At 37.3% G+C, this 16,070-nt stretch overlaps 1 protein-coding gene across 1 annotated transcript in view; it reads left to right on the forward strand.

Annotated features, from left to right (window-relative positions):
- The window catches only part of HDAC9 (histone deacetylase 9), a 462,804-nt gene that overhangs the window by 36,071 nt on the left and 410,663 nt on the right, over positions 1–16,070 (forward strand). The window contains exon 2 of the mRNA XM_027684600.1: positions 279–377. Within this exon, the coding sequence (XP_027540401.1) occupies positions 359–377 (19 nt within the window). The 5' untranslated portion in view covers positions 279–358. The remainder of the gene's footprint in view (positions 1–278; positions 378–16,070) is intronic.

The raw sequence follows: 16,070 nt of genomic DNA on the forward strand, positions 1-16,070 counted from the left end.
TTACTTTCTGGTATTCTTATGTGACTGTTGATGGGCTGTAATGCAAATTTCTATTTGAATCTGGACTTCTCTGAAGCTTGAGGATTTCTAAATGTTATTCTTGTTTTCAGTGTTCATCAGCTCTTGGATTTGCAGCAAAATGTACATGACAGAACCTTCAGGGTGAGAGATTTTAAATATAGTTCTGTTTAAGTGTGTTAGACATAATTACAGTATATTAAAAATATTATGTTGTCAGTGTATAGTCAAAGGTGTTTTTTCTTCTTTACTTTACTCAGATTTACCCCGCTTCTGGAAAAATCTCAAAATCTGAACAACTTCTTTACACTGTCTACAAGATACCATTCCATTAAGAACAATGAGCTCCACAACACCAGGTCAGTTTGTTTGTATTTATACCTTGCTCCTGCAGAACTCTGTGCTGTATTAGAAAGTACATAATTCTTTTTGTCGATGAAATGAATTTGGCAAGTGACTGATATGCTAACTGCACTTTGTATGATATGATATGATATGATAAAACAGGACAATGGCTATAGAGGCATAAAAGGCTATTTTGGGGATAACTTATCACAGTTGAATTGTAAAGCCAGTATTATCCTACAGTGCATTTAAAACATTTTTGTGGTTTTTATTAATAAACTGATTAGTCATGATTGGACATGAATAGGCATTTTATAACATTTTAGTTACCAATATTACTAATTAGTCATTATTTTCTGCCTTTGCACAATTGCTTCTTTAGAAAAAAGATTGCAAATGGTATTCTATTATTTTTCTTTTTGGGTCCAAAGTCATATTTGCCCATAATGGGCATTCTCTGCAGAGCTTCATCCTTCAAATATATGTAATTAACAATGATCTCTTAACCTGCTTTATCCAATGCCTGCAAAATGGATTTACTGCAGGTTTACCTGATAGAAAGGGAACTATCAGTAGCTGTACACAGTGTTTAAATTTCCAAGATGCATATGGAACATGTCTTGACTTCAGTTCTTTTGGGGAGCGAGAGTCCCCAGTTCAAATCTGTGCAACATCCCATATGGTTCGCACTTTGTTTACCCACACTTGAAGTATTTATTTCTAGTATTGTTGGTAAAATAACCCTTTACAGGTGGCTTATTTTAAGCCTGCTTTGGTTTTGTGCAAACAGCCTTTAAAAGCATCAATACTTTTTAAACTGTATTTATCTGTAGATGCCCTATCTCACAGAAATTTATTTCAGTGAGGACCTTTGGAGAATTGTTGATTGTAGTATTGAAAACTGGCAGTAACTGCTTTTACATGAAATAGAGTCAAACATAGCTGGATTTCAGCCTTGGACTCTTTTTCTTACAGTGCAGTTTGGTGCATTCAGTGAATTATCCATACAAAACATGACAGGGCTTCAGCAGAAAATCATGCCTTTATCGCAGTGGTGCCTAATATGAAATAATCCTGTACTTTCCTAACATGCAGTTCAAATGCCAAGACACTTCCGTTAATTAGGTATCTTTCTAACATTTCTTCTCTTCTATTAGATGTAGTCTGTGGAAATACCCCAAAATGAAATTGGCTCTCACAAAAAGAAAATAGATTTTCCAATGCTCTTATAACGATGAAGAAAGAAGACAGCAAACATGAATGCATATTTACTATCTGTTTCTGCAGACTATGTCTAAGAAGAAGAAACATTCAGTGTGATCAGATTACTTGTAAAGGTATTTAGACACTTCAGAACCATGACTTTTAGTAGGAGCCTAAATATCTTTAAATCTAGTCCTTAGTGTCCCCCATCATTAGAGTTTGCCTCTGAAAACCACGAGTTGCTTCAGCTACCATTTCAAAACACCTCTGTGACATGTACAGAAATGCAGTATGCAAGGGCAGTGTCAGCCATGGGATTCTCATTTTTCTTTCCCTCAGTGAAAAGGGAAATGAGGCAGAATTTATTTGGACTTAAGTCTCTCATCCTGCTTAAAGTAAATGCTATGGACTAAAGGAGAATGACTGTCTCCACATGACATCTTTTCTGTCTCCCGATTGAGGGAGTCTGAGATGTGTTTTGTGAAGAGTTCTATCACCTTTTGGCAGTCATTCAAATTTCTGGTTCCAGTGTGGTCACTGTAATGGACTGATAGGGAATACAGTGATAGGAGAGGTCTTCTACATCTGTGAGCAGTTAACACTTGACCAGAATTTTTTAGGAGATAAAAATTGCGAAGTTTTCTTATTGCATCCATAGTAACTGAGTTCCCCTTTTCTAGTCCTATTCAAGCATATGCGTTTTTTCCTATGTGGCTAATATGTCTTTGTCCCAGGGCTATTTTTATTACTTCTTTTTTTTTCTCCTGTGGTTTGCTTTTTATGAATGTTAACCTTATGAAATGAAGAGGTGGAAGGACTGTCCCTTCCAACCCAAACTATTTTGTGACTCTGTGATTGCTATGATTCAACTTCTTACTTAGGTTTAAAATATATATCAGGATGTACTTGTTTCACTTGTAAGACACTCCAGTAGTTGAGGAAGTATCCCTAGTATGCCAAAAAGAAAAATTAATGGATTGACAGTGACATGAGCAGCTTGTTCCTGTGCTGGTGAGGCATTAAGGCAGTTCTTGCATTAATGGCACATAGTTTAAATTGCAAAAGCCTAATTGAGATGTGTCTAGTACTGTTTGAGTTGAGGGTTTTGTGCTTTTTCTTTTTTAGTCCTGAGAATCTTGAGCTTCTTCAAGGAATAGGGTGCTATATTCAGTTACAGCCAGTGGTTAGGGCAGTTTAAAATAATTTCTAAGCAGCAAACTTTAAGCACATACAGTATACAAACAGTATTAACGTATTTAAACCCACTCTTCTCTTGTGTAACACCAGGAATGCTACCTCATTTGAGTACCAACCTATGTGTCTTGTACCTAAGACGTGAAAATTTTCATAATGTATTGTAAGCGTTGACATTTTGGGTCATGGTTGTAAGTTACAACAAAATGGTAAATATACTTTTTTTTCTGTTTATCTAGCCCACATATATGTATGTAACTTGTGTATGTACATTCATACATGCTGTTTACATGAAAGATAAGTATACTTTCAGAAAAAAAAATTGAAGAATTGAAGAAAAAGCAAGAGGCAAACTTGTAAAGCAGCTTTACTCTGTAGATGAATGGTATAGGCCTGTCCACTTCATGGCTGGCTTGTTCTGTCTATGAAAAATTCTGAAATGTTGTAGAAGGTTCAAAGATTGTGTTCACTATGCCAGATTTCTGTGTTTTTACAATGTAATGTGCTAAGTGAAGAAAAATACATATTCCTTAGAATAGCTTTCCCTTCATACCTAAATTGTCGGAAAGCCCATTGAGAGACCCAATGTGGAACAAGTAAAAAATTATGCACGTTTTATTCAAACACTATTTGAGGAACCTCTTTGGATAGATTTTATTCACAGCACCAATGTACGTGAGTATTTCTTTACATTGTATGATGCAATGAAGGGGTCTCCAGCATAGCAACATCTACTTGTAACAACACTGTAACCTCTTAGGTTGATCCCAGCTCTCCGAACCTTCAGGGACCGGGTTCTTGCTAATCTGTAGGGCTGTAAAGTAAATGCTGAATCCCAGCAGGGAAAGGTACTGATGTTTGCTTTGTTTGTTATAAATTGTAAGATCATTAGGGAAATGTTTACATTCTGTTGCCATTGCATGTTCTGAACTGATTGCTGTTCATAAAAAGCATTGGACAGAAAAAGAAAATATTTATTTCACAGAAGCATAGAATTGTTAGGGTTAGAAGGGGCTTCTGGAAATCATGTCATCCAACCCCCCTACCAAGGCAGGGTCACCTAGAGCAGATTACACAGGGTTTTAATGTCTCCAGAGAGGGAGACTCCATGACATCCCTGGGCAGCCTGTTCCAGTGCTCTGCCACCCTCAATGTAAAGAAGTTCCTTCCTCACGTTGATATTGAACTTCTTGTGTTTTAGTTCATTGCTATTGCTCCTCATCCTGTCACTGGGCACCACTGAAAAGAGTTTGGCACCATCCTTTTGGCAGCTGCCTGTGAGATATTTATGTGCATTATTTTGTGCACCTCAGTCTTCTCCAGACTAAACAGGGCCAACTCCCTCAGTCTCTTCTCATAAGAGAGATGCTTCAGTCCCTTAATCATCTTTGTGGCCTCTGCTGGACCCTCTCCAGTGGCTCCTTACCTTTCCTGTACTGGGGAGCCCAGAACTGGACATAGCACTCCAGATGTGGCCTCACTAGGGCCAAGTAGAGGGGGAGGATCACCTCCTTCGCCCTTGCCACACTCTACCACACCCTATGCACTCCAGGATATCATTGGCCATCCTGGCCGCAAGGACGAAATTCACCCAGTGGTGAATTAATGTGCTCACAGGTGTATTTTGCAGTTGTCTGTCTCTAACTCTCCAGTACTTTGAAATATAATCTTCTGTTAACATGGTGGTGTAGTTAGAGATAGTTTCTGTTGTGTGCCTACCAGCTCAGTTTCCAAGGATTTCAACCCTTGCAAAGGGTGCTACTCATCTGAACAGGAGATTGCTTCATTTAAATCATGTGTTGGTTTAATACAGTATCATTACTCAGATTTTTTCAAAGAAAAACAGCATCTATGGGGAAGGGTGAATTGTAAATATTTCTGTGAAAATAGAGATCATAGTTTTTTTTTTTGTAACCTGAGAAGGGGAATGAGTCCAGAGAGATCTCATTTCTTCTCCCATTTGCCTCTTCCATCACCCAGATCTCTCAGATTTTGTGCTTTACTTTTCACCTTGAAATTAAAAGCAATATTAGAATAGTTAAATGAAATGAATTCTATTAAAAAACAAAACACCAAAACCACTAAAGTTGTTAATGGAATTACTTTTCACTGTCCTTGGTTTTCAAAAGCGTATCAACATGTGCCTGCTGCTGAACAGAACAAGTTCAAAATGTGTCTAGGTTACTTACCTATACCTAGATGAAATCAGCTCTTTTATCTATTGGTAATAACTGAATTAAAATCCAAGTCTGATATATAATATTTTGGAAATCCCTGTCCAAACTTCTTTCTGCTCTTCAACAACATTACTTATTTTTTTAGGTCTTTAGTACCTTCTAAGAGCTGCCTGTTGCTGTAGTCAACAGAAAGTGATACTACTTAATAAACTGAGTGGGAGGAGAAAGGAGTTGTGTGCTAAATTCTGCAAGTTCCTACTTCTGGATCACTTTTCTATCATTTTGATTCTGAATTCCTTTGATAGGCATTTGTTTGTTCCTCATGAGAAATAGCTTATTTTTCCTCACTACGCAGTTGACTCTCCCTGTTTCTTTGTTCTGCTTTGCTCTGCATTTTTACAAATAATTTTCCTCATATTAGTAAAGGCTAAGTATAGAAAATGTTCCAAAATGCTATTTTCACTAAGGTTTTAAAACTAAAATGCAGTGAAAGGTTATGTTGCAGTCCAGTAACTGTCTCTGCACCAGCATTAGATTCTGTGAACAGACGAATATTTTGATAAATACTCATGTATGTTACTTTAAAATGTATTTGTCAGTTTTTTGCTTAAAAGATTTAAGAGAACTTTCAGTCTAAAAAAAAAAAAGTAGTAAATTAAATACCAGAAGGCTAAAACCTATTCTTCATACATAGGTCTGCTTTGACAGGTGTTTAAGTTCCATGAAAGGTAAGTGCATGGATCTTTTTTGGATCTCTGACTGTAGACTGAAGGAATAGTATACATTTGTTTCTTGTGATGACTTCGTGATGACTTTTCCATGATTAAAAAAGAAATACATCACAGGCTGGATTAGATATATGTTTGGTGAATTCACTGAGTATGGCCCAATAGCTTTCAGGATTAATAGTTATGTTATCTATGTCTATCTGTCTATGTATGACAGAGTACTGCAGCTCTTTAAGATATCAAAAGGGAAAAAATAAAATCTACAAGCTCAGCCATAATGAAGTGTGTAAAAGAAGGATTCTTCCCCCACAGCACTCCCTGCTTTTTTTTTAACTTTCAATGCAAAGCACGACTCAGATGTTCAGCTCAGATTTTGACCTCTTGAATCTCCTTACAGAACTCCAAAATAGCTTCAGTCTGACATAAATCTTAGTTTTGCCCTTATGAAATGTAAAAGTCGTTGCTGTACAGACTCTGTCTGTATTTTTCTCATGATAATTTAAGCCTGACATCCTTAACTAGGTATTTCTAGGTAAAATCCCAACAATTCATTAGCTTGAGTGAAAAATCTGGATTCAAAATGTGTTCTGCCACTGGGGATTTAATGTACAAGACTACCAAATAATGAATAAAATGCTCTGTGCATGCATTGGATAAGAAAGCATCATCTTGTTCACTTGCTAGTAATTAAAATTTGTAAATACATTGAGCTACTTACTTAGAAGTAATTTACACCACTTACAACTAAAACTGATAACCAAAGCATTAAAGTGTCATCGTTCTGCCCTTATTTGTGTACTTACACTTGCACATGTTCATGAAAGTCTATTATTTTGTGCTAACTCTTCAGGTTTTAAGCGAATAAATAATGACAACACCTAGACAGTGTGTTGTGGAATTAGTTACTACTTTCTGCAGATTCAGCTTAACTGCAGAAAACAGATCTGAAGAGTATTTTTTGGTATAAATTTGCAGAGCTTTAAGGTGATAAAAACTTTAACCTATGCATACATAAAAAATTCCTATCTGTTCAAACAGATACTGTGCTTGAAGATTAGAACTATCTTGCTTTTTTTCTTTCAGGAATCAGTTGTTAATATTGGCTGCCAAATGGTTTTCTCTGAGAATTTCTCTTTAAAAATAACTGTTTTGTTGGTCTGTGTAGTCAAAGCACAGGTCTGACTTTTTGACCACTAGCACTTCAACAGCTAAATTAGCTTTCTGGGAATAAATCTTGAAAGCTTTATAAAGCCTATAAAGATTCTTCAGAATGGCTTTTTTTAATTAGAGGTGAAAACTTTTTCTCATTTTAAGTACATAATTTATCCTCAGTGTTCACTTGGAACATACACCTCTAGAAATAGCCATCAAATTTATTGTCCATTGACAAAACACAGTATTTAACTGTCTTTTAGAGTTATCATAATTTTTGCTATGATTAGTTCATTAAACTAAGATGGCACAGTTACACTTTCACTGGAGTCTAGTGAACTTTAAATAGGTAAATGTATATGTTACTTTGAGTGACCTTAGGAAAGGCAAATCAGAGGATTGCATTCTCTCTATAGAGTGAAAATACAGTGTTTTATAGCAGTGTTGATAATTAACCATTGGATTATGCTGGATAATGGAGGGGAGACTAATTCCTCATCTGACTCATCCTTTCAAACTATAAATCCCAACAGCCATCTAGAAGTTGCTTTGATTGTCACTAAGTGTATGACAAAATTTTCATGTGTTTTTACTGAATAGAAGTCTGCTATCACTCTGAGTTTGGAAAGCCTCCAAACTTAGAAGTTTGTATTCCAGTCTCACAGGAAATATTTAACCAACTCTGCTTTTATTATTTTACAGTCTGTAATCCTAAAGTCATTGTGCTTGCTGGAAGCTTACGCAATGGAAGCATCCTGCATTGTCTTATGAAAGCTTGGCTTTACTTGAAGCAAACTCCTTAGCTTAACCTGTAAAGCCTTCCCTAAGTATAGGAAATTGCTCTGGGAACAGAAATATCTTGTAATTCCAAATCAAGTCGGAATCTGAAGGAGCTCAATAAAAGAAATGTCCTGTCCCCATATGATTTCAGCAGTTGACATGTGTCCTCCTGTGCGCCATTTCCATATGGTCCAGGTCCTAGGGGAGAAGGGGACTGCATTTGGGGTATTGTGTTTTTAAGAAGACCTAATTAATATAGCTCAGAGTCTATAAAGTAAAATTTGGTGTCTCCAGGTGCTTCATTGGTATATTCTGTTTGGCAAATCAGTTGCTTTCCTAATTCTTGTCTGTGTCAATCCTCACATTTCAATTTGGAGAATTGCTGTTGCTGTGTCCAGATAACAACAACAAAAGTCCTTTTACAGTGTCCTTATTAGCAAGGTTCTTTATATGTGAAAATACAAGTAGTGTGAAAGATGCTCATGGTTCCCTGCATTGGTGCAAACACACTTTACCTCCTGAGTGATTTTACTCATCAAATAGCTGTGTCACTTGAATCACTTACCAAATGATGTGTTGTCAAGACTCATTGCTGTGTGTTTGTCTTAGTGTGGGGAGAAGACAGGACGGAGTCACCTCTAGGGTAGGAGAGCAGGTGGGAGTTTGCAAGCCAGGGAACTGCACAGTTCCTCCACAAGGGGAGGTTATGTTTTGAGAAATGACTTTTTCAGTGGCAGTGCCAGAATAAGCAGCTCTAATGACTGCCTGCCCATTGTTCTCACTCTTCACAACTGCTCAGTTGTGCCAGGTATGCTTATTTGTGTGACCACAGAATCAAACGGATTCAGAAACTGATCCAGGTTCAGCTATTCCCAAGAAAAAAGAGTTGTTTTTAGCCTGGATTGGTTTCTCATTGTGGTTTACTACATAGCCACACAATCAATGGCCTTGGCAAGGTAAGGAAGGAAGAGGGAAGAGAAAAAGTGTGTTTAATTCATCCTACATTGAAAAGAAAGGATCATGAGTGATCTTTGAGCAGAAGTATGGTCAGCCTCCAAAACTATCTAATGGGACTGCCTAGACCTAGGTAAAGCTGGAGAGAAATACTAAGGACTTCTTCACACATCTTCACTTTACTATTTTTTTATGGATTTTAAGAGTTCACAGTTCTGTCTATGCAGAATTTGGGTGCTGAGTGAACATTTTTGGTTTTGAACTGTATAGCTGAAAGAAATGACCAACAAGGTCACATCATCTGCTATACAGCATACCACTTTTAAAGTGATAGATCAGCATCTGCCCGCCAGGCATTCTTTCACATCCATTAAGATATATACAACACAAAGCAGTTAGGAGTATATAAAATATGGTTTGTTGAAAGGTTATGGAATTAATATTGTCCTATATGAATTTATAAGAGCTACACTTTTTGCAAGGCTATGTTTCTAGAATATTACATTATATGGACAGTTAGATAAAACACCATGAATAAAACCTTTATTTTAGTTTCTTCATTTAGTAGGTTTGCTGCATGAACATTGATTATATTGAATACCCTAAAAAAGGCGTGTTTGCCAACTTTTAATGTTTTCCCACCCACACACCACCTCCTAATTTTTTCTCTGGCAGCCCAGATGTGTTTCTGCAGAATAAGTGTTTCTGCAGTGATAATTATAACACTTATAACAGGTAATTTGCAGATTCGGTAACTCAGAAAAAACAGGACTATTTTGCTGCAGCCTAATTTGGAAGCTGGTGGCAATTTCAAAACTTCATTACAAAGTTTAAAATGTTAGAGTGTATGGAATATCTTAGTCTAGAAATTAAGCACTGCTTTGTAGCATTTAGCAAATGAATGTCTAAAGGGAGCTCAGGGTATGATTTAAATTGGGGGTGGGTGGGTCATGCTTTACTTCAGGCGATGATGTGTACGTTGTGGGTAGATCAAAACTCTGGTTATATCTGGTGAACCAAACTCATAATTTGGACCTACCTCTGGACTTTTTTTTTTTTTTTAATTATCATCTCTAAGAAGACTAGACAAATTTCAGTTTTAAATGCTGACACCACAGTGAGTTCCATGGTCCCCGTTGATGACCTATTTCCATGTGCGATTTTACTTAGAAACACAAGGTTTCTACTCTTTTTGTTTATATTTCTACTAGTTATATCTGTTTCTGTTTAGTGTTGCAGTTTAGATATGCAAGATTTGTAAACTCAGAATTTCTTTTGAAAGTTTAATGAGGTTTAAAACAGATTAATACACGAAAGATCTGGTTTTGGACTGCTACTTTCTGCAGGAGAGGATTGTCACGTAATATGTAGGTAACACTTTCCTTCTTTCCTTCCTTCCTTCCTTCCTTCCCTCCTTCTTTTCTTCCTCCCTCCCTGCCTTCCATTTTACATTTTCTTAGTTATGACAAAGCTGGGCAGCTGTCAGGGGTCCTGGGGTAATGCCCAATTTTGGTGTGGACTGTAGTTCTAGGGGCTGTGATTCAGGTTGTTGATGTTGTCAACCTCAGTGTCTGTCCAAGAGTGGAGTCTCCTTCAGGTACTGGTCTCTGGCTGGAAATTCTGGCAGAAAGGAAGGCAGTCTGAGAGGGTTGGACAAAACTCCCATTCATTATACATGGGATATTTTGAGTTTAAAATTTCTGGTTTGGCATTGTGACAGTTTCTGCCAAAACAAAGCACTGAGCTGTTTTAAAATTTCTGAATTCCTACCCAAAGTTCCCTTTATTACCAATTGTAATTAACGGCTGTTTGATCTGAAGACATAAGAACTAGTGACATCTGCCATGCTATTTCCCCCCCTCACTTGTTCAGTGTTCTTCTCTTAGGATAGCATTTGTTAGTGTTTCTTTCCAGTCTTCTCTTTACTAGATTGTAAAAATCCATTTCTTTAACCTTTTTTTGTAGATCACAATTTTGAATCTCTTTTTGTTTTCAATTTACTCTTAGATTCTTAAAGTACCACCTGGAAGTGTCAGGAAAATTTCTGGTACATAAAACTATGCAAGTACTTATTGTTTATTAATCTCTCATTTCTTAATATCCCTGGATTTGCAGTCACTCTCAGTTGTCTGGATTATGGATTAATAAGGGTTTGCACCCCTCAGTGCTTGACTGCAGGACATTGCCATGGTATGAGTGATGTAGATGACAACTCATCACATGTGGCTTCGTCTGTGTACTGCTCTTTAAGGCTGCATCTGTGCTGTGCAGAAAAGAGTTTACAGGTTTTTCAAAATTGAATGTTTGTGTTGTTAATTTGTCCGAGTTTCATGTTGTCTGTATTCTTGATTTCCTGCACTGGGAAATGGAGAATTATCTGACCCGAGTGGGAAATTCTCAATGGATTACAGATCTGGGGCATGGTAGAGGATAAAAAGGTTTTCTGAAAGTATGGAGACAACGAGGTGTTGTGTACGCTGTGTGTTGTGTGACTCATATCAGTTGTATTAAAAAAAATCTACATTGTATTTTAAAACAGTATTATTTTGAGGCAGTACCCTGCAATAAAGGCCAGTGCACAATACACAAACTTTAAGCTGCATGAAGAAAGCAGACATCAGATATCTTTCACAGCTCCCCCTAATGTACTTGCAGCTGTTTCTGTAGCCTAGAAGTATATCTTTAGTGACTTATAGTGAATATCATCATCATGGCTAGGCTTTGTGAACGAAGATTTGGGAAGGGCTCTACCCACATTTGCTACAAGCGCGCTGGTGGCTAAAGAGGCCAATGCGAGATAGACAAGTCCGCTTGCAAAAGGCACAGCAGAAAGACTCCTGGGATGGTATCGGCAAGACAAGATTCTTTCTGCGTTGTCATCCCCAGCTCAGCTTTCAGTAGTTGCTGTGGGTGCAGAGAGCTTTCTTTTATAATACTCAAAAGCTGCCTCCGATCCTGATGTCTTTTTTTCTCTATTGAAACATTCAGTAGTTGCCCTAGACAATTTTTTTTGTTGACAAATTCATAAGTACATGTAAGGTAAGTCAGGAAAATCCTGAAATAGCCACTGAGTACTTTGTATTTTCTATTCAGCTGTTTTGTAAAGAGTAGAAGAGAGAGGAACTCAGAACACAGTGTTGCTATATTAAATACTGCATCACCTTTCCATGTGCTATTTCTGTGACTTCATCGACATTTTAGCTTTTCAGACTGGTATTTTAGGACATTCCTTTTGCACCATGTTATTGCATACACTTGAGGGGTCTATTTGCCCTGCCTCACAAAACATGCCAGAAAGCTTGTTCCTGGGAATACTCCTTAAGCCATTACCATCCAAGGAATGATAGATGACAAATAATGTTTTGATTTTGATTAGCTGATTAGGAGTGCCTATAGACTTGTGGAGATGCCATTCATTTCTCTAGAAGGGAGACACAGCTGCAGTGGCTGTCTTTGGGGTGCAGATCCGTGTACATTGGAATTTAATAATGTAGTCCTTTCAGTAGGAAACTCCCCAGCCAGTCAACTGAATAATGAAACAAATGTAGCATTTGCATGCAGAGGAGGATTAAGAAGAAAGACAGTGACACAGTGACTTGAAAGCAACATAAAGAAGCGAAAATTAGATAGAGTGGAGACATTAAGAGCCATGGAGGGGGAAAACACTGGACTTGGCCTAAAAGAATATGGAACAAGGACATAAGAAAAAAGGCATATAGAGAAGACACATACAAAACCCTAAGAATACATGTGAATAAGTGTGTCTAAACTGTGAGTAAGGAAAAGAAATTTTTTGAAAGAACTTCCTGGGGAAATAGCTTCCCTTCCATTTGGCGCTGGTCCTCAGTGTCACAAGGGAACTGGGACCAGCTTCTCTGGTGCTCTGCACACCTAGCTACTGAAATGGAGATTTGTTTCAAAGTTGACTAAGATTTTACAGCTAGTCAGTACTTTATGGTGCTGAAAACATTCCCGCTGATGGGATTGTAAGGTGTTTAGCTGGCACTAGTTTCAAAGTCTGTTACATTAGTAATGTAGCTCAGTGGATATGGACTGGAAGAGCAAATTCTTTTAATTGCACGTTAAAAGGAAATCTGGATTACTTCTCTTATATTTTGTGGTTTCTTATGTCTGGGAAGTGTTTCTGGAAGTAGTAAAAATCTTCTACTTTCAGGATTAATAGTTCTTTCGGTATAACCGTCCAGAACCAAATTCTGGGGGCATACTGTTGTGAACAGTGCTAGCAGGGCCCTTTGACAGCTCACGCTGTCTGGTGCAGCTACTTGCTTTGGTTTGAAAGAGTAAAGGATCAGAGGGGGAGGAGGTCGAACGTACATAATAGTCTATGCAATAGAATAGGTTGCAAGTGCATGCAAAATGGAATTAATCTTTTAAATTGAAGCATGGTTTAGCTTTAGATTAACTATCTAACTTCATTATAACTGGTTATTGATCTTAGCCTCCCCCCACCCCCTCAGTTATGATATTGGAGTTCTGTGATACCATGGAAAGAAAATATAGAGACCTTAAAAAAAAATCAGAAAACATGTTGTACATTTAACCTTTCTGGTGCATGTGTTTAATATCCTTGTGAAAGGGGTGTTTCAATGGTACAGGAATGATCTGGTATTTTACAATCAAAAATCATCTGTAAACTCTGTTTGTGTATGTATGTGTGTCTATCTATAAAAAAAAATTTAAAAGTTCTGCTAAAGTTTCCTGCACTTGCAGCATCCACTGTTCTGACAATTTCAGGGCTTTAGCAGCAGATTTCAGTCATTCTGAACTGTATATTGATATTTATTCCATTTGAAAAAAAAAATATATATATATTTTTCTGGGGAGGGGTTGGGCCAAGAGATATGTACTCTCTTTCTAGGACATGCCACCCAGTGTTACTTCAGAAGACGTAAATCATCCTTTTGTCTATCCCTGTCTTCCTGCCCTTCAAGCCCTCCAGAGATGGTTTCTGCAGTCCTGTAAATAGCCAAGAGGTGGGGCAGGTCTCTTCAGTTAGAACACATGATGTTTTATTTAACCATCCATCTATGTTGTGCAGTGACTGTGCCACAAGAATTGCACAAAGCTTTTCTTAACTGTAGGTGGTTGTTCATTTATTAATGTAAATACCATGTGCCTTAGATGTGCGAGCACTAAAAATAAAGTTGCAGAGTTAAAAATAGATCTCTGGGAGTACTGAGATGCTGCTTAATCAGAACCAGCTGCAAGCTGTCTAGAAAATGTAAGTTATATGGAGCCAGATGGCTTTTGCCCTTTTTGCTTTAGACAGCATGTAATTTGGGTAACTGCAGCTACAGTAATGTATTTTCCCAGTCAAACTGTTTGATAAACATATTTGTTTCAAACAGACACTTCCAATTAGAGAGCCAGTGAAATGTTAATTTATTTTAATATTTCTCCACATGGGTAAGCCAAAGGAAGGTTACATAACACTAAATTCAAAGGCATGCACAATAACTGCTCACAGCTGTATTCAGCAGGAGCTGGATTATGACTTTGCATCTTTGTACAGCAAGGCTCTTATTCTGGGAACAATCCGACTGAAAGCAAGGGAAGAACAATATAAATTAAATTAATAGGGTAATGATCAGTGAGACTTCTGTGGAGTAAGTTTGCAGGGGTAAGGCATTATATAAAGTACAGGAAGCGTGTTAGAATCATACTTGGCAAGTATCCATCAAACAACAGCCCATAGGATTTCAGGAAGGGTTCCTTGCACGCTTTTGCTTAACTGATGATGTTAAAACCCAAACCTGTTCTGAGGCTTGGCAGTTTCCACAGTTCATCAGCTTGCTGCTGGGGACCTGTGTTCAGACTGTATTTGGGAATCTCAGTGACTAATCTAGGAAGTGGGAAACTGAAGCTCAAGTCTACTTTATTTGATTTGGAACTACCTGAGGTGGGGGATTATGCTTTGATTGGGAGTCTTGAAGGTGAATACCTCAAACTGCAGGATCATCCTAATTCTATTTACGAGGTCTACTGATCTGCATCTGAGGGAGAGTAGTGTGAAATTGCACAGCCTCAGACCATTCTAACTGTGCACATATAAATTGCTATTCAATCTCGTACTTACATACCTAGACTTGTGTTACGATTATAGGAAAACATGGGGGAAGGAGGTGGACTGTATTTGAGGAAGCAACCTCTTTTAGGAATTGTCGTAGCTAAAGCCAAGCTCTACAAACCTGAAAAGCAAATTACCACGTTTTTAGCAGTGATGTCAGATGAAGACAGTTTTGTAGAAGATCCAAAAAATGAGTCTGGGTTTAAGCAAAGGCTTTTGAAAGATGGGATTGATTAAGGTGCCTTCCTTACAAGCAGATGATACAAATTACTTCCAGTTGGCATAAAGCAGTCATATTGAGTGATTAAATGTCTCCATATCCTCGCATCAGTGTTTTGCATTTTCTGTGGTAACTGGATTTAGTTAAGGTCTTGATGTTCTTTTGATATTCTTTTTTTTTTTTTTAGCCTTAGCACTATATTTGCTGTAATTAAATGAAAAATTGCATTTTCTGAGTGAAATGCCTTTTTCTCCATAGCATTTTCTTTCTGTTCAATAAGGATTTTTCTTTCTCTGCTTCATCCAATCTCCCAGAATTCCTCAACTTCAATGTTTACCATGCAAATTGTCAACATCTTATAAATTTAAGGCTCCTATGAGAAACTACACAAAAATTCCAACCTGTTTCTGATGGTAGCCTAGTTGCCTGAACTAGCTTAGAGATGGGTTGGTAAGATGAGTTTGTTTTATTTTCCTAAATGCTTATATTTAAATATATTTACAATGCAAATTTGTATGAAATTGGTAGTGTGACATTCTCTTATCGACTTTAATTCTATTGCACCTGTCATACTCATGAGTCATGAGATTTTTTTTTTTAACTACAGGAAGTAGATTAATCAGTCTTTCTGTGGCCTGTGATTTTTTATACTAATTGAAACCAAGCAGAGTTCTAGATTACAGGGTTTTTGGAAGCATTTCAGTATGAAAATAACTTTCAAAAGTGCTTTGAAAATGCAGTTATTGACTCTTTTTTTTTTTAATTGCTCTTGTTTGGTTTATTTGATTATTGGCTGAAACTGCTAATGATTTAAGAACTCGCAAATCTGTCCTTACCTGAACATGATTGCAGGTTCAATTTACAAGTGGTTCTTAAAATAGTAACACTTAGAGTCAGTTTCTAAGATGTTTTAGGTTGAAATCAAATTACAAGAATTTACTAGTTTTTGACAGCAGAAGTGATAAAGCTGTGCAGATGAATTTTTAAGTACCTGTATACATGACATTCAGTCTCAAATTGATGAGTGCCTGGATTTAGATCATCCCAACTGTAGGAAAAGCTCTGTGATGATTTGATTGCTTCCAGGCTTTCTCACTGAAATATTTTGTCAGTGACCTAAAAATGGTTACTGCTCTATTTACCTTAGGATAATTATGACCCACTCCTAAACAGGAGAGCAAGAAAGGAAGGGGAAATAAGATCTCATGAGC

This window comes from Neopelma chrysocephalum, unplaced genomic scaffold (genome assembly GCF_003984885.1).
Source record: "Neopelma chrysocephalum unplaced genomic scaffold, ASM398488v2 Primary Assembly neopelma1_67, whole genome shotgun sequence".
In the NCBI taxonomy this organism is placed as follows: Eukaryota; Metazoa; Chordata; class Aves; order Passeriformes; family Pipridae; genus Neopelma; species Neopelma chrysocephalum.